The sequence below is a fragment of the Ipomoea triloba genome, chromosome 5, assembly GCF_003576645.1.
Source record: "Ipomoea triloba cultivar NCNSP0323 chromosome 5, ASM357664v1".
Lineage (NCBI taxonomy): Eukaryota > Viridiplantae > Streptophyta > Magnoliopsida > Solanales > Convolvulaceae > Ipomoea > Ipomoea triloba.
In genome coordinates, this window is record NC_044920.1 from 888,969 (window position 1) to 907,651 (window position 18,683).

The 18,683-nt window shown below is 38.9% G+C and overlaps 2 protein-coding genes across 2 annotated transcripts; one reads left to right on the forward strand and one right to left on the reverse strand.

Moving 5' to 3' along the window:
* Positions 1 to 4,889: 4,889 nt before the first annotated feature.
* Positions 4,890 to 7,314, reverse strand: LOC116019585. The gene is made up of 5 exons (XM_031259858.1): positions 7,265 to 7,314; positions 6,726 to 7,208; positions 6,394 to 6,662; positions 5,358 to 6,192; positions 4,890 to 4,956 (listed from the first exon to the last, which is right to left on the reverse strand). The coding sequence occupies exons 1-5, from the start codon at positions 7,312 to 7,314 to the stop codon at positions 4,890 to 4,892; spliced, it is 1,704 nt and encodes a 567-aa protein (XP_031115718.1).
* A 3,062-nt stretch (positions 7,315 to 10,376) lies between these two features.
* Positions 10,377 to 13,642, forward strand: LOC116019586 (putative wall-associated receptor kinase-like 16). Its single transcript, XM_031259859.1, has 3 exons — positions 10,377 to 11,238; positions 12,083 to 12,301; positions 12,399 to 13,642. The coding sequence occupies exons 1-3, from the start codon at positions 10,377 to 10,379 to the stop codon at positions 13,601 to 13,603; spliced, it is 2,286 nt and encodes a 761-aa protein (XP_031115719.1). The 3' UTR covers positions 13,604 to 13,642.
* Positions 13,643 to 18,683: the final 5,041 nt, after the last annotated feature.

The following is an 18,683-nucleotide window of genomic DNA, read 5'->3' on the forward strand; positions in this document are numbered from 1 at the left end:
TTGACGAACAAGAGAGGAAATTGAAAGATTACTTGATTGTAAATGGAATTCTTCTACAAATCTTGATCAATTGCAAGTTGATGTCCACAATCTTCTCCAAATCTAGCTACTTGAAATGAAATGTGAATGGAATTGAAGTGGAATTGGGAGGGGATGAGTGTGGTTTTCGCGGTGGATGGAAAGAAATAGATGTTAAAACGGGAAGAAGTTCCCGAGTATCGTTCTCAAAGGATGGCAAGGAGGGAATTCAAGCGGTAAGGAGATTAAGCACAAGAGTGTTTAGTGTTTGAAAGCTAACCCAAACATAGTAAGAAAGGTGCATGAAACATAATGAAAACAAGGAACAACAAAGGAAACAATCAATTGGAAAGGAGGATTTGGATCTTGCAACTCATATAGGTATCCTTGATTTCCTAATGGTATCCTTGATTTCCTAAGATATTAGGCTAGCAACACTTAGATAATGAAAATGAGATAAGGTCACCAACACTACCGCCACTCTCGTGGTCAATGGACTCACTTCTTAGACCGTAATATCATCCTTGTGATCACTAGGCTAGAAGAGGCATTTTGACAAACACGTTATGTGCCTCTTATCTTCCACTTCTCCATTTTCTCAAAGGTGAGAGGGAAATGTGCTAGGCTAGGCTAAGGAGTAACTCTACTCTCGTAGATGAGACTCCTTCTCCAAACACCTCTCATATAGGTTGATCACCCCTACACAAGAGTCAAAGTGGATCACCACTCACACAATCAAACTCATAATCAAGCAATTGCAAAACCTAATTGATCAATTCAAAGCTCAAGAACATCCATACAAAATTGCTCAATCCAAATCCACAAAGATCTACCTAATCATACTTGGAATTGAAATAACAAAAGGTAAAAGTAATAACAAGAAATTAAAAGGAAGACTTAGCTAGGAATTGAACTTTGAATTTGAACTTGAACTTGAAATTGAACTTTAATCTTGAACTTGAATGTAGATCACAATCTTGCACCAATGGAATTCTTCTCTAATTCTAATCTAGACTAAGAATTGCAATGTGGAGTTATTTGGGAGAGTTCTCTCTAGGCTAATCCTAGAGAGAGAAAGTCTAAAATGATCTAAAACTGAAGTGTCATGGATCCCCTGCAAAAATGGCTCAATTCCCCTTTTAAACTTTGCAAAAACTGCCCACTTTCGCGATGGACGCCCTGGTGGACGCGCGTCCACGGGCGCGTCCACGGCGTTATTTTCGTCCAGACTTCAACTTCCGCAAGTGTTCTGATGGACGCCCGGGTGGACGCGCGCGTCCACTGCGCGTCCACGGCAGACCTCTGTTCTGCTGTCAAACTTCTGCAAGCATAATTTCGGACGCAGGCCTGGACGCATGGGTGGACGCATGGGTGGACGCGCGTCCACTGCAGTCCTAGCCTATTGTTTGCTCAAACTTTGGTTTGTTCTTCACTTATCTGAAATGTTGTCATTTCCTGCCCTTTTTGACATCTTTTACCTACAAAACAATTAGCCAAGCATGGAACGGGGTCTAATGACAATAACAAGCATTCTAAAGCAAATTAGGACTAAAACATTCATAAGGGCCGTGAATTATGCACTTAATGATCCACAAATAACCTTATAAAAGTGGTATTTTTTTGCACTTATCAAACTTTCCACACTTTAAACCTTGCTTGTCCTCAAGCAAGCTATCCTTAAACAAGCAAAACATAAGTGCAAAGGATGCCACAAACTTTGATATGCAAGAAAGCTTAAGACAAAAGAACGATGCACATATTTGAAATCAATACACTCTTTATGCTATCATGAAAATGTGCCTTCAAACGAACACTTAGATTCTCAACAACGAATATCCCACGAAACAAAGCCCTTAGGCTAAAACAATTCATTTCAATTAACTCTTTTTCTCACACTTTTCAAGCATGCAATCCAAACGAGGGTTCACCAACCATTTAGAACGGGCCACTAGCCGAGCCAACTAGTGGGAACGATGTGCACAAGCCAACCCTATTAGACCGCCCGTATAACCTCAAGCCCCCTAAATTCTAGCGTGATAAACAAAAAGGCGTCAAGGTTATCTACTACCCCTCAAGACCAACCATCGGGCTACCGGATCTCACATGGAGCTCCATGCTTTTTCGAGAACAGTGCAATGGGTGCCCGGTCCCAACGGGATAGATCTCTCCTTTTCTCATTCCCCAAGATAACCTCATCGGGCTACCCGACTTCACATGGATCTCCATGCTTTTTCGAAGACGGTGCAATGGGTGCCCGAATCTTAGCGGAATGGCTCTCTTCAATTTTCTCATCTCCCAAGACCTCGTATCGGGGCAACCGACTTCACGTAGAGCTCTACACTTTTTCGAAGACAGTGCGATGGTTGCCCCCAACTTGCCCTAGCGAGACGGTTCATCTTTTTCATTTCCTAAGGTGGCCACATTGGACTCTTTTGGGGTTTTGGCCTCATTGGGCTCTTTTAAACAAAATAAAGCAAAGCATCACCTTCACAACCCCNTTCACACAATCAAACTCATAATCAAAGCAATTGCAAAACCTAATTGATCAATTCAAAGCTCAAGAACATCCATACAAAATTGCTCAATCCAAATCCACAAAGATCTACCTAATCATACTTGGAATTGAAATAACAAAAGGTAAAAGTAATAACAAGAAATTAAAAGGAAGACTTAGCTAGGAATTGAACTTTGAATTTGAACTTGAACTTGAAATTGAACTTTAATCTTGAACTTGAATGTAGATCACAATCTTGCACCAATGGAATTCTTCTCTAATTCTAATCTAGACTAAGAATTGCAATGTGGAGTTATTTGGGAGAGTTCTCTCTAGGCTAATCCTAGAGAGAGAAAGTCTAAAATGATCTAAAACTGAAGTGTCATGGATCCCCTGCAAAAATGGCTCAATTCCCCTTTTAAACTTTGCAAAAACTGCCCACTTTCGCGATGGACGCCCTGGTGGACGCGCGTCCACGGGCGCGTCCACGGCGTTATTTTCGTCCAGACTTCAACTTCCGCAAGTGTTCTGATGGACGCCCGGGTGGACGCGCGCGTCCACTGCGCGTCCACGGCAGACCTCTGTTCTGCTGTCAAACTTCTGCAAGCATAATTTCGGACGCAGGCCTGGACGCATGGGTGGACGCATGGGTGGACGCGCGTCCACTGCAGTCCTAGCCTATTGTTTGCTCAAACTTTGGTTTGTTCTTCACTTATCTGAAATGTTGTCATTTCCTGCCCTTTTTGACATCTTTTACCTACAAAACAATTAGCCAAGCATGGAACGGGGTCTAATGACAATAACAAGCATTCTAAAGCAAATTAGGACTAAAACATTCATAAGGGCCGTGAATTATGCACTTAATGATCCACAAATAACCTTATAAAAGTGGTATTTTTTTGCACTTATCAAACTTTCCACACTTTAAACCTTGCTTGTCCTCAAGCAAGCTATCCTTAAACAAGCAAAACATAAGTGCAAAGGATGCCACAAACTTTGATATGCAAGAAAGCTTAAGACAAAAGAACGATGCACATATTTGAAATCAATACACTCTTTATGCTATCATGAAAATGTGCCTTCAAACGAACACTTAGATTCTCAACAACGAATATCCCACGAAACAAAGCCCTTAGGCTAAAACAATTCATTTCAATTAACTCTTTTTCTCACACTTTTCAAGCATGCAATCCAAACGAGGGTTCACCAACCATTTAGAACGGGCCACTAGCCGAGCCAACTAGTGGGAACGATGTGCACAAGCCAACCCTATTAGACCGCCCGTATAACCTCAAGCCCCCTAAATTCTAGCGTGATAAACAAAAAGGCGTCAAGGTTATCTACTACCCCTCAAGACCAACCATCGGGCTACCGGATCTCACATGGAGCTCCATGCTTTTTCGAGAACAGTGCAATGGGTGCCCGGTCCCAACGGGATAGATCTCTCCTTTTCTCATTCCCCAAGATAACCTCATCGGGCTACCCGACTTCACATGGATCTCCATGCTTTTTCGAAGACGGTGCAATGGGTGCCCGAATCTTAGCGGAATGGCTCTCTTCAATTTTCTCATCTCCCAAGACCTCGTATCGGGGCAACCGACTTCACGTAGAGCTCTACACTTTTTCGAAGACAGTGCGATGGTTGCCCCCAACTTGCCCTAGCGAGACGGTTCATCTTTTTCATTTCCTAAGGTGGCCACATTGGACTCTTTTGGGGTTTTGGCCTCATTGGGCTCTTTTAAACAAAATAAAGCAAAGCATCACCTTCACAACCCCACACGCCACCTTCGGGAGAGCAAAAACAAAGAAAATTAGGTTTATTTCCGGGCTTAGTAAACATTATATTACTAGGGTTGATAGGTGCACACTCCCACTTCGTTACCTCCTTGACCATGGTCCGGACTAAATGAGAGGTGAACATCACACAATCATGCAACAATCAACAACTTTTAAAGTGAACAAGAGTTTTCTTTCAAGGGATATTCCAAATTGAGAATCAAACCTTCCTTCAAAACACGCATTTTCTAAGATAGATTAAACAATGTATTCATTTCAAACATATACAAAATTCTACGCTAAGCATCACTTTGTAAATCAAAGTTTTTAAGCACAAAGGTGCTTCCCTTTCCACACTTTAAAACGAACATCGTCCTCGATGTTCACACTATGCACAAGGTGGGAAAGACAAAAGGTCTAAACAAAAGCAATGCCCCTTTCCACACTTTAAAAGCGTGTTATGGGCTATAAGGATCATACAAAAATGCTTTTATGAAGGATTCAAACAAATGCAATGCAATGCCATCATCTCCCGGTTTCCACACTTTAAAAGGAAAGCATATAGGTAAACACAAAAGACAAGAGAGATAAAGAGACTCCCTTATTGCTTCTCTTCAAGTATATTGCCTTTAATCATCCTCTTAGCTTTGAGCCATTTATCAATTTTCCTACATCATCAACAAACACATTGCAATACTACAAACCATATTAGAGAATTTAGCTTCCATTAATGCAAAACTTATTGAAAGCAAAAGCAAAAGTAAACAACAAAAACAAACTGCATAAAATGTAAGATAACCTCGGGTTGCCTCCCGAGGAGCGCTCCGTTTAACGTCCGTAGCCCGACGCAACTTTTAAGCCCTCATTCCAACATACTTGGACGGGGACAAGTCCTTTTGCCCCATCCACTCTTTCTTCAAGATATGCCCTCAAATGTCGGGAATTGATAAACTCCCTTAACTCTATACATAGCATACTCTCTTCCAAAGGTTTGCAACTATCTATGTCCATGAGTATGCTATTCTCTTCCACTTTACCTCTTTTTTCATTTTTCTTCTTTTCACCAAACTCCTTTTCATCATTTCTTACTTTCTCATCAACTTGCTCCCTAACACTCTCATTTCTTGTCTTTTTCTTGTCCTCAACCTCTTCTTTTACATTCTCATTTTCAACCCCTTCACTCCGATCTTTACCAATCAAATCATGAATGTATAAAGCATCATCAAGGCAATTATCAAGAAAATTCACAATCTCAACATCATTTAAATCACACAAGCTAGCATCAACATTCATATCATCATCAAAAAGCATACCATGCAAATCATCAACATTCTCATTTGACAAGGCATTATCATCGAAAGTAAAGAACTCAAAACCATCATTATCATCTAAAGAAACGAAAGAATTGTTCGCATGAGGATTGGAAGAGTTGCTATCATAAGAATTAGAGACATTATCCTCACACGACTCTATTGCATCATTCTCCGTGGAATTGAAAGAATTATTTTCACAATTATCAAAACAATTTTTATCATCATCGGAGGAGTCAAATGAATCACTATCATTAAATTCATAAGGGTTGAAACAATTTACCTCATTAGTAACCCCAAAATCATTTCCATACTTTAAGGCATTATCATGAAGATCATAAGTAGCATTCTTACAAGCATTGGACGAATTATCACAAATATCATCATCACATTTAGCATTAATATCACCCACATTCTCCAAAGGATTGGCATGCACATTATCAACAACACAATCCACATTACCAAAAACATTTTCAATATAAGCATCCCCACAATTATGATCAAAAGAATCATCATAAGGCTCATCACAAAAATTATCATGCTCTTTAACACCAATTTCATCACTAGGCATCTCAACACAAGCATTATCAACATCTTCAATTATGCAATTATTTTCACTAGTCATATCTACCACTTTTTCAACTCCATCATCAACACAATCAATATTAGCATTATCAAAATGAATAGGCACACCAATATCACCACAATCATTATTCTCATCACACATGTCGGCCCAAGATTTAGAAATTTTATCACCAATAGTAGTGCTAACACTAATAGGATCAAGTGTCTTACCACATGCAAGCTCAATAGTGTCACCACATGGTTTTTCCTCTTCCCACACTATCTCCACATCACCATCACTCTCCTTTTCCTCAACATTCTCATATTCTTGCTTCCACCCTTCCCTAATATTGGCCATTTCTTGCTTTAATTCTTCTATCTTTGCCAACATCTCGTTCTTCATGTCTTCCATGTTTTCCTCCTCATATGGTTGCATCATGTACTCCTCATTCTCATAGTGGTTGCACTCTTGATCAATTTCGTCCCTATGGTGCTTGTACCTACATTCACATGGGAAGTTAGTCTTACATTTCTTGCAATATGGGTACTTTTGGCATTGATACCTATAGTGAGGCCCTTTACAAGCATAACAAATCACTTGTCGATTCATATCTTCAAACATGTGTTCCTCAATGGTTTTGAAGCGGTCATTTGGGTCTCTTGGCTTGGGTTTCAACCAATGGTCATACATGTGCTCGATAATAGATTTCTTTTTGGGTGGAGGTGTGTTTTGAGTGTAAGATTGTGGAGAGTAGGATTGGAATGGGTAAGAGTCGTAGGATTGAGAATTAGAGAATCCTCTTTGTTGAGGGTAGTCATCATCCTCGTCATAGTGGGTAGATTGGTAAGATTTTGAATCATAGCTTTGAGGTAGTGGTGGGGCTCTTCTTGAGTAGTGGTAATCACCATATTCTCTATCATCATATTGAGTTCTTGATATTTGCCTTGGTGGTGGATCATCATACTCATCATATGCCTTATCATCATATTGAGGTCTTGATGGTTGCCTTCTTGGTTGGTATTCTTCTTGTGAAGATCCATATGTCCTTGAGTAAGGTTGTTCATAGTCCTCATAATCTCTATAACTATAGGGGTTAGAAACTTGAGCATTATAGCCTCCTCTTGGTTGCCTATATCCTCATTGGTCTTCATAGTAGTCCTCTTGTTGATATCTTGCTTGAGAATACATTATAGAGGATCAACCTATCAACACAAAGACAAGAGAGTGTTTTGCAACTAGAAGTAGTTGCAAGTGAGAGTAGTAGCAAATGAAATGACAAAAAGATTAAAATGTAAACAAAGTAAATTGCAAAAAAAAAAATAGAAAGTAAATGGGGGTTAGACTCTCTAACTTGAACACTTGCTCATGTTAATCCAAAGGCACTTACTACTCAAAAACCGATGCCATCCCCGGCAACGGCGCCATTTGATGAGTGTGGTTTTCGCGGTGGATGGAAATAAATAGATGTTAAAATGGGAAGAAGTTCTCGAGTATCGTTCTCAAAGGATGGCAAGGAGGGAATTCAAGCGGTAAGGAGATTAAGCACAAGAGTGTTTAGTGTTTGAAAGCTAACCCAAACATAGTAAGAAAGGTGCATGAAACATAATGAAAACAACGAACAACAAAGAAACAATCAATTGGAAAGGAGGATTTGGATCTTGCAACTCATATAGGTATCCTTGATTTCCTAATGGTATCCTTGATTTCCTAAGATATTAGGCTAGCAACACTTAGATAATGAAAATGAGATAAGGTCACCAACACCACCGCCACTCTCGTGGTCAATGGACTCACTTCTTAGACCGTAATGTCATCCTTGTGATCACTAGGCTAGAAGAGACATTTTGACAAACACGTTATGTGCCTCTTATCTTCCACTTCTCCATTTTCTCAAAGGTGAGAGGGAAATGTGCTAGGCTAGGCTAAGGAGTAACCTTACTCTCGTAAGTGAGACTCCTTCTCCAAACATCTCTCATATAGGTTGATCATTCCCACACAAAAGTCAAAGAAGATCACCATTCACACAATCAAACTCATAATCAAAGCAATTGCAAAACCTAATTGATCAATTCAAAGCTCAAGAACATCCATACAAAATTGCTCAATCCAAATCCACAAAGATCTACCTAATCATACTTGGAATTGAAATAACAAAAGGTAAAAGTAATAACAAGAAATTAAAAGGAAGACTTAGCTAGGAATTGAACTTTGAATTTGAACTTGAACTTGAAATTGAACTTTAATCTTGAACTTGAATGTAGATCACAATCTTGCACCAATGGAATTCTTCTCTAATTCTAATCTAGACTAAGAATTGCAATGTGGAGTGGTTTGGGAGAGTTCTCTCTAGGCTAATCCTAGAGAGAGAAAGTCTAAAATGATCTAAAACTGAAGTGTCATGGATCCTCTGCAAAAATGGCTCAATTCCCCTTTTAAACTTTGCAAAAACTGCCCACTTTCGCGATGGACGCCCTGGTGGACGCGCATCCACGGGCGCGTCCACGGCGTTATTTTCGTCCAGACTTCAACTTCTGCAAGTGTTCTGATGGACGCCCGGGTGGACGCGCACGTCCACTGCGCGTCCACGGCAGACCTCTGTTCTGCTGTCAAACTTCTGCAAGCATAATTTCGGACGCAGGCCTGGACGCATGGGTGGACGCATGGGTGGACGTGCGTCCACCGCGCGTCCACTGCGCGTCCACTGCAGTCCTGGCCTATTGTTTGCTCCAACTTTGGTTTGTTCTTCACTTATCTGAAATGTTGTCATTTCCTGCCCTTTTTGCACATCTTTTACCTACAAAACAATTAGCCAAGCGTGGAACGGGGTCTAATGACAATAACAAGCATTCTAAAGCAAATTAGGACTAAAACATTCATAAGGGCCGTGAATTATGCACTTAATGATCCACAAATAACCTTATAAAAGTGGTATCTTTTGCACTTATCAGGAGGGAATTTCAACCTAATTCTAGAGAGAGAAATTTTAGACTAGACTAATATGGAAAAATGAATGGGATCCCCCTGAAAAATGCCCCAAATCTCTATTTAAATCGCGCCAAACCACCAAATTGTTATGCTGTGGACGCCCGACTGGACGCGCGTCCGCTGCGCGTCCAGCGGGATTCTGTGCGCGGCTTCGAAACTTCGGAGAGATCTCGGAATCGAACGCGGGCATTCGGCCCGCGTCCACTGTGCGTCCTAAGCAGACATTGCAACTTCAGAGAGGTGATTTTCGGACGTGGGGCGTCCGGTCCGCGTCCTTTCCGCGTCCAAAGCAGACATCTCAAACTTCTGCAAGCCAATTTTCGGGTGCGGGCGTCCGGGTTGCGTCCACCAGGCGTCCGCAAGGGGCTACTTCGAACCTTGATGATCTGGGACGTGGACGCCTGGACGGACGCGCGTCCAAGGCGCGTCCGGTCCCTTCCTTTGCTTCAAACTTCACTCGTGAATCATTCTTTGAAATCCATGCCTTTTTCACCTTTTTGCACAACGTTTTACCTACAAAATGATCAAACACGTGGGGACTAGGGTCCAATGGCACTAGTCAAGCATTTTAACGCAATTCATGCTCAAATCAATCACAAAAGCTAGCAAGTACGTGCAATGTGACCCGAGAACGACCCTATAAGTGTAGATCTTTTGCACTTATCAAGAGAGAAATCGGCATCTATTATCCGAGGGTGTGCATGAGTTACTTTAAATAAAAAATATATAAGGAAGAAGAAAAAGAAAAATATTGTGTGAACTCCCATTTTTTACTGCATCCTCGAATTTTGTGAACACTTTTCTTTGGGACGCAAATGATAAAAATAGTCTATCCTTCTCCCACAAGATTGAATCCCTAACTCCAAGAGTGCCCTTAATTCGGTCTGATTGAGCATTTGGAAGGATGTAAATCACCAATAACTCAATGACTTAGCCGACAGAACCAAATTTCCATGTGCACAAGGGATCTACCCATTTTGAAAAAATAGTCTATCCTTGTTTGTCATGTGGAGAAGTAAAAATGATATATTAGAATTTGAGAGTATATATATTGGTAGAACCGGAAGAAAAGTCTCCTTGCGTGTTCTTTGGACTAGGTCTAGGTGACTTGGTCTTTGGTTTGTATCCCCTCAAGAGTGCAAGGATATGATTTGCATATATAGTAGCTGGAAAGCAAGTTACACATCCAACACAGAGCAAACTAACGTTTGTAGTATTGTCTAACAACATGAACTTCCTTGTAGTAGTTGTTGTGTTGTGGGCAGTACTATTAAGTTTTGCTCCTACCGCCACATCAAAAAGTAATTATTATCCCATAGCCAAACCCAACTGTGTTGATCATTGTGGGAACGTAAGCATCCCATTTCCCTTTGGTTTGACCAAATATTGTTCTCTAAACTCATACTTCTTCATCACTTGCAATACCTCCTATTATCCTCCTCAACCTTTTTTATGGAAAAGTAATATACCGGTAAAAAGGATATCAGTTGAAGGGCAGTTGACCATCATGAAACTCATTGCTCAAACTTGCGAGGAAGATGATCAATCCACCTGGTCAAAGATCACACTATCAAAATTCTTCGTCAACCAGACCGCCAATAAGTTCGTAGCCGTGGGTTGCAACACTATTGCAACTATCTCCGGACAGGAGAATAGAAAGTCGTACCAAACAGGCTGCATATCATCCTGTAACCGCTTCGAAGATGTCGTGGACGGAGCTTGCAATGGAATCGGGTGTTGTCAAACCACAGACATTCCTATGTTGACGAGTAACGTGAAGTTTACGTTGGAAAACATGACGACCACAAATAATCAGTATACGGATGGCAATATTACTCATTGCAGCTACGCGTTTGTGGTGAAAAAGGATGAGTTCCACTTCTCCTCCGATATGCTTACCCAACAATGGGAAGTCAGGAGAATGCCAATGGTAATTGACTGGGTCATCTTCAACGATACGTGCAGAAACTCTAGCAGCACATGCCAAGGTAACACCATATGTGTCCCTTTTGAAGGTCCGGATGGGGGATACAGATGCGCTTGTGGGAAGGGTTATGAAGGCAATCCATATCTCCATCCAGGTTGCCTAGGTAAGTATTCTCTACTCTACACTTTATATGTACAATTTCATTACTTTTTTTTTTTTTACAGCCAGATAACAGTCTTAGTGTTAAGATGCCACCTTGATAAAATAAGAGAAAACATATGATTTATAAAGCCATAGAGGTTAGATTAAGTAATTGGTTGGATTCAATCTTTTAGTGTGGTTTGACCACTGATTCAAAATGGTCTGGTTAAAATAAGTGTTGTAAAAATTGGTCTACTGTAAGTTTTAAACTTTAAAACTTTAATTTCTTTCATTAGTTAATCCAATCTATAATCCAATTTATTAATTAATACTCCGTAATTATTATTACCCGATCCTTACACACCAATAGTACACAATTCACAAATGATTCACAAAGATGCATAAATAAAATATGAACCCAAATTTTATTAGTCAAAGCTGAAATAGATACGATCATGCGAGATTCATAATGATTTATTAGTTATTTTTAATAGTTTGCTACGTTGAATCTTTGGATGATTGAAGTATTTGAGTATTTTTATTTTTTAATATTGCCATGATGTTATGACTTATAAATTATCATTATTTCATTTATTTAATTGGATGTGTTATTTGATTGAATGTTGAAAATAATCTCATTAAAATTGTTAAACTGCAAGTCTATCATTGTTTTTTTTGTGCCCGCGTGCTATCCGGGCGTCCGACTAGCGCCTAGATAACACCCACTGCAACCATGGTTAAAATAAGAGAGTGTGATTTTGTAATACTTAGTTCGTCAAACCAGTTAACCTAATAAGATATTAGTTATTAACTAACTCAATCAATCAGCAAACAACTAATATTTTGTTATTATATTGCCTATGCAGATATTGATGAATGTGCAGATGATGGACAGAACGACTGCTCCTCCAAAAACGCCATTTGTTTGAATACACTAGGCGGTTACAATTGCACTTGCAAGGAAGGTTACATTGACGATGGGAAAGGTACGGGTGGCTGCCAATTACCTATTAAAGATGAATGCAAAGTTAATGGAAAAGGATGTCATTCATCTAACAGAGTAGTAGTGGACTTCATAGTTGTGGGTAAACATCTTTTTCTATTCAGGAACTCTTCACCTGATTTGATATTGCCATCAACACATGGTTTAAGAAATAATCAAGAAATGTTGATTGAATGCAGGTGTCTCTTTAGGCATGATAGTGCTGCTGATCGCTGGTTTTTCTCTGTACTTGGCACATCGGCGGAGGAAATCAGCACAAATGAAGGAGAAATTCTTTAGGGAGAATGGAGGATTGATTCTGCAACAGAGGATTTCCCAAGGTAGTGCATCTTCTGGTACAACAAGAATTTTCACTGCCAAGGAGCTTGAAAAAGCCACCAACAACTATGACCAAACAAAAATCATTGGTCAAGGAGGTTTTGGCATTGTTTACAAAGGACACCTTCTTGATGGTCGGGTAGTAGCTGTTAAAAGGTCCAAAATAATGGACCCAAACCAAGTCGAGCAGTTCATCAATGAGGTAATTGTGCTCTCTCAAATCAATCACAAAAACATAGTCAAACTCTTTGGCTGTTGTTTAGAGACAGAAGTTCCATTGCTGGTTTATGAATTCATAAGTAATGGAACGTTGTCAGAGCATATCCACAACAAAGACAAAGCATCTGCTCTACCTTGGTCGAGTCGTTTAAGAATAGCTACCGAAACAGCTGAGGTACTCTCTTATTTGCACTCTGCAGCCTCTCCTCCCATCATCCACAGAGATGTTAAATCTGTGAATATTCTCCTCGATAATGATTATATTGCCAAGGTATCCGATTTCGGTGCATCAAGATTAGTCCCTCAAGATCAAACTCAACTGACAACAATGGTGCAAGGAACATTTGGTTACCTAGATCCCGAGTACATGCAAACCCACCATTTGACAGAAAAGAGTGATGTTTATAGCTTTGGAGTTGTCCTCGTGGAATTGCTAACGAGCAAGGGGGCTATATCTTTTGACGGCCCAGAGTTAGAGAGAAATCTATCTCAACATTTTCTTTCATCATTGAAAGAAAATAAGTTGTTCAAGATTCTTGATGGCAACATTTTATGCGAAGGAAGCACTACTGAGGAGTTGCAAGAGGTTGCCTTACTTGCAAAAAGATGTTTGAATTTCAAGGGGGAGGATAGGCCGACAATGAAAGAAGTAGCAATGGAACTAAGTGGATTGAGGAGAGCAATAAAACATCCATGGGCTAATAATTCAGCGAATTCCATGGAATCACAGGCTTTAGTTAGGGAATCATCAATTCCCTTGGGATATGATCCTAATTTTAGTGTATCAACAATTGGATATGATAGCATAAAAGATGATATGGAGTTACCACTATCTGCGGGAAGATAATTGTAATTAGTTCATCTCAATAAATTAGCTTTTCTTTTATATATTTTTTGTGACGAAGGAAATTTGCACTCACAATAAGAATTTTACAAATAATATAATGTAATTGTATTGTATTATATATATATTGTTCTAGTTATTGTTCAAATATCATATATAACTAGCCATTGTTATAAATTTTTAGTTTATGACCATTATCCAACTCCTCCCTATATTTATAATTTACATGTACAGTTATTCCCAGTTATACATATATGAACAGTTATTAGTGAAAAACTTGTTCTGACCGTTTTATCCACTCTACTTTTTCTGCTATCTTCACAATATTATATTGGCGTACAATCATATATATATATATTTTCAAAAAAAAAATAATATATATATATACATTATTTTTGAGAATTGAGTTAAGACTGACTGAAATTACAACAACCATAAAAATTTAGTTTAAAAAGTTATTCACAACCGAACAAAAAGACTAGACCTTTGCTTGTTACGCACAAGGAGCCTCTCACTTAGGTTGCTCCCACATTGCTGCTAGTAAGATTCCATTCCTAATCTTTCTGTGAGCATAAATATAATATGTGCAGTCCAACTATCAACTTAGAGTTTTAGTTGAGATGGAGCACATGCTTTAATTCTTTCTTTTCAAACTTCATTCATGTAACCATTTGAGTTGTCCAAGTGAATCATATTTTGTCATCTTTATCTAACGCGTTGTGGACTTGGCGGAGACTAGAATATTAATTGGTATATGTACCATGCAAAAGTAGCGTAATAATTGTTACAGAGCATCAGACAGCTCATGACTTTTTAAGATATTTAGTTTAGCTATTATCTAACGTTAAAAAATTACTACCGACATTCACAAAGTACACAAGCAAATGAGTGCACTCTTCTACAGTACTTTATACCGGTATTTATAAAAATAGAATTGGAAAAAAGAGACAACTTCGGTTTAATTAACCTGACAATTAACTTAATAGCTACCTAGTTTCAAATGCTTTTAGTTTGAACTAGATAGTTATGATTTGTCCACTAAAAACTTCTATGGAGAGAGAGATCTGTAGCTTGAGTGACTTATCCTATATTGACTCCAAATGACTCATTTTTATGGTCAACGAAGTAAGTCGTGGCCCGTCGGTATTGTTAATATGAAATGCAGAATATCCACGAATAAACACTATATTTAACTAGGGAAATAGGCAAGAGACAATTACTCCTGATAATACTCCTAATAGATATAATGTAAAAATATGAACGCACCAAATAAGTACACCAATCATTTAATAACGCAGTTCGGAGAACACTCCTAATCTGCGGGGCCACGCCCAAAATTTTCCACTAGATCAACCCGCTGGTTTTTACAAGTACAAGGTTCAATCGATTTACAAAACTAGGCCTACCACCTATTTTAACGCCAACCTTATACAAAACTCAGTAAGAAAATTTTAAATACAATTTGAGCTAATCTATCAATTACACAAATTGTATGCCAACCTGGATTTCGACACAAGGTGTACTAGTACTGCGCGGAGCTGCTTCTCCAAATTTAGTACTCTTTTCTAGACCCTAACATTTGAAGTTTCTTTTGTGTAGTCAATGACTCTTGAATTGTTACTCCCTGAAACTTCACTTTGATTTCATTACATGACTCCCCTTTTATAGTGTTTTGTAGACCCTTGTTTTTAGGAAGTCCATCCCATGATCAGGCATGTTGCATGGATGTGAGAAAGAGAATTAATCTTGATCACATATTTTTTCAAGACTAATTCATTAAATGCCACTTGCTGACTTTTCTTTAAAAGCACCTCCACATTTTGTGCCACACTTCATATTCCTCATTTTACTCCACACATCATATTTTGCTCCACACATCATATTTTGCATTCATAATTCCTTTAGTATATGCTTCTTAATATTGTTTGATTTTATATGCCAATACACATAACATATGCCAATTAATTTGTACCAACAATGTCCCCCTTTGGCATATGTTGATCAAACAAACTCCAAATAACTTAACTCCCCCTTACTTTGTACTCCCCCTTTGTATGCTCCCCCTGACTTGCTTGCTTTGACTCCCCTTACGTATACTCCCCCTTTTGATAAACAAGTGCCAAAGGCAACTCAAGCATAGTATTAGTGAAGTAATAAAGTCGGAATTCAATCAAGAGCAATATATAAGCAATAAGTGGATAGAAGGGAGTGTAACATTGTTTTCAAGGGCTTTTGGCAGTTTAGCACCGATAGGATAGGTTGTCTATGAAGCCTATGTGTAGACACGGATAGCATAAATGAGGTCGCTTAAAAAGAATCACATTAGACAGCTTTCACACCGGACTCTTCTCATGTTCTTTTTGAACCATATTAAGTACGGGTAGCCCTCTTCTAAGTGAAACGTACACTAGATAGCTTTCACACCGTACTCTTCTCAGGTTCTTTTTGAACCATATTAAGTGCGGGTAGCCCTCTTCTAGGTACACCTCAAGAAATGTAGCATGTCACATAGGTAAGACAACATTGATCAAGAATATGGATTTTGTTTGCGCATATAGTAAGAAGAACAACAAAGAAAGCAACATCAATCTCAATCAAAAGGTGCAATGCATTTCTATTTCTGAGCACGTAGAACAATGTAGGATTTGAAGGCTTGAATTTGGTGATGGATAAATCAAGTCATGTGATCGAGGAAAAAGTTTCTGATACAGGTTCTATCCACCAACTACTGATATACTACTTCATGAAAAAAAACAACATTATTAAATTCACTAAGACCAAAAATTGAGAGAAGTTACCCATGGACTATTCATCAAAAAGACGAGGAAGCCGGTGAGTCATCATCAGAGGACGAAGCCGAAGATGACGCAACCTCGGAAGGAACATCTATATTCTCTATTTCTTCATGACGAAGCTTTGCCAGAATATTATCAATCTTCACTTTACAATGAACTTCTCTTCATCTGGTGTACAAGGTCTGATTTTTTTTTTTTTTTAAACAAGTGTATAATTGAATCTGCAAAACAAACTAACATGATGAAAGTTAAATAATTAAAAAAAAGAAAACAAAAAATAAATTAAGCATTTTTAATTTTTTTTTTTTTTTTTTTTTACCAGACCAAAAAAATCATTTTATCATCAAGCAAGTTTGCTTGGGTCGCNTTTTTTTTTTTTTTTAAACAAGTGTATAATTGAATCTGCAAAACAAACTAACATGATGAAAGTTAAATAATTAAAAAAAAGAAAACAAAAAATAAATTAAGCATTTTTAATTTTTTTTTTTTTTTTTTTTTACCAGACCAAAAAAATCATTTTATCATCAAGCAAGTTTGCTTGGGTCGCCACACTTGCCGTGGTTTGATTTGTCCGCAGCTTCTCCAACCATGTCCTTTCATGGTGCATCTGAAACATCTTTTGTTAAGAAATCTGTTTATGTACCTTATGCCTTCTGTGTTTCTCCTGGACTTCATTTCGGGCATCCATGCGGTTTTATGATTTCCTTGCCTGCTTGTGAATCCTAGACCTGCTTTGTTATGGTTGTTCCCTTGGGACTGAAGAATTTCATTTAGACTATTGGTCCCTGTGTTCAACATTCTAACACGTTTTTTGAAACTTTCCAATTCCTTGTGCAGATATAGTTCATTTGAAACTTTTGCATCTAAATTAGTCTTAAGTTTTTCTACTGATGATTTCAGTGCTGAGTTTTCTTTTTGCAGGTGTTGTTCATTTGAAACCTTTGTATCTAAATCAATCTTAAGTTCTTCTACAGAGGTCTTTAGGGCTGAATTTTCCAATTCTAGAGACTCAACATTCTTAATTAACTTAAGATTCAGCTTACTTACCTTGTACCAGTTTTTGTATAGCCCTTCATAAGCTTCTGCAAGGTCAACATCCTCATCGTCGGTCTGTATCTCCTCAGCTACCTCTTGTGTGATAGGCTGCACCTGATTTGAGTCTCTTGTTACTTCACTGTAGTCTACAAAATCTGGGATTTTGAAGAACTTCTCGTAGTTTGCACGCTCTTCAACGTCATCAGGGTGGTACATATTTCCATGGAATGCAACAAAGTTTCCTGTCTGTGGTTCTGCTGGTTCACCATTGTCAGAATCGTCAGAATCACTCCAGGTAAGTGTGTACGATTTCTTACCTTTGTTGTTTCCACAATCTGCAGCAATATGGCCATAACCACCACATTCATAACACTGAACGCCCTTGGACTTGAAATCTTGATTTTGACCTCTTGGTCTTTGAGTATTTCCAGTTCCAGGTCCTTTGGTATTTGGTTTCAGCTTCCCTTGTCCTTTAGCTTTTCTGAGCATTTTTCCAAACTTCTTAGACAACATGACCATGACATCATTCATTTCTGTATCGGAGTCAGCTCTTGCAGGTACCATAGCGTCAAATGCAACCCCTTTGTTGTCCTTGTTCAGGTACCTATCTTCCTCCTCCATTTCCAATTCAAAAGTCTGCAAATTTCCCATTAAAGCATCTAACGTTAGAGTTTTTAGATCTGTTGATTGCTTTATAGCAACAGCTTGCATCTTGAACCTCGGGGGTAGGGATCTCAAAACTTTTCGAACCACTTTTTCTTCCTCAAATGGTTCACCCAAGTTTTGTGCGTTGTTTACCAGGTTTTTTACCCTAGCACTGAACTCAGATACTGTTTCAATTTCTTCCATCCTCAGATTTTCATACTTAGTCATGAGCAATTGTAACTTTGAGACTTTGACGGGTCCTGTACCTTCGTAATGATTCATCAGTGCATCCCAAGCAACTTTTGCAACATCTGTGGCTGAGATAAGCACAAATTGATCTGCTCCAAGTGCATTGTGAATAGCATTCATGGCCCTATTGTTTGCTGACGACTGTTTCTTCTCGTTTACAGTCCATTGGCTGACGGGTTTCTTCCTTTCTTCATTCTCGACTGTTATCATGGGTGGAGTCCATGCATTTTCAACGGCATCCCAACACTCCTCGTCCAAAGATTTTATAAAGGCTTTCATCCTAGCCTTCCAGTAGGCATAATTACTGACTCCCTTTAACAGTGGAGGTCGTGTAATGGATGCACCTTCTTCCATCCTGC

What these genes read in the sequence shown, in the direction of transcription:
- LOC116019585 (XM_031259858.1), bottom strand. Translation starts at nt 7,314, where the DNA reads ATGAAGACCAATGAGGATATAGGCAACCAAGAGGAGGCTATAATGCTC. An exon ending in GAGGAGGCTATAATGCTCAA is followed by an intron (nt 7,209 to 7,264) that starts GTTTCTAACCCC and finishes ACCTTACTCAAG; the next exon opens with GACATATGGATCTTCACAAG. An exon ending in TGTAAAGGGCCTCACTATAG is followed by an intron (nt 6,663 to 6,725) that starts GTATCAATGCCA and finishes ATGTGAATGTAG; the next exon opens with GTACAAGCACCATAGGGACG.
- LOC116019586 (XM_031259859.1), top strand. Translation starts at nt 10,377, where the DNA reads ATGAACTTCCTTGTAGTAGTTGTTGTGTTGTGGGCAGTACTATTAAGT. An exon ending in TCTCCATCCAGGTTGCCTAG is followed by an intron (nt 11,239 to 12,082) that starts GTAAGTATTCTC and finishes TTGCCTATGCAG; the next exon opens with ATATTGATGAATGTGCAGAT. An exon ending in AGTGGACTTCATAGTTGTGG is followed by an intron (nt 12,302 to 12,398) that starts GTAAACATCTTT and finishes GATTGAATGCAG; the next exon opens with GTGTCTCTTTAGGCATGATA.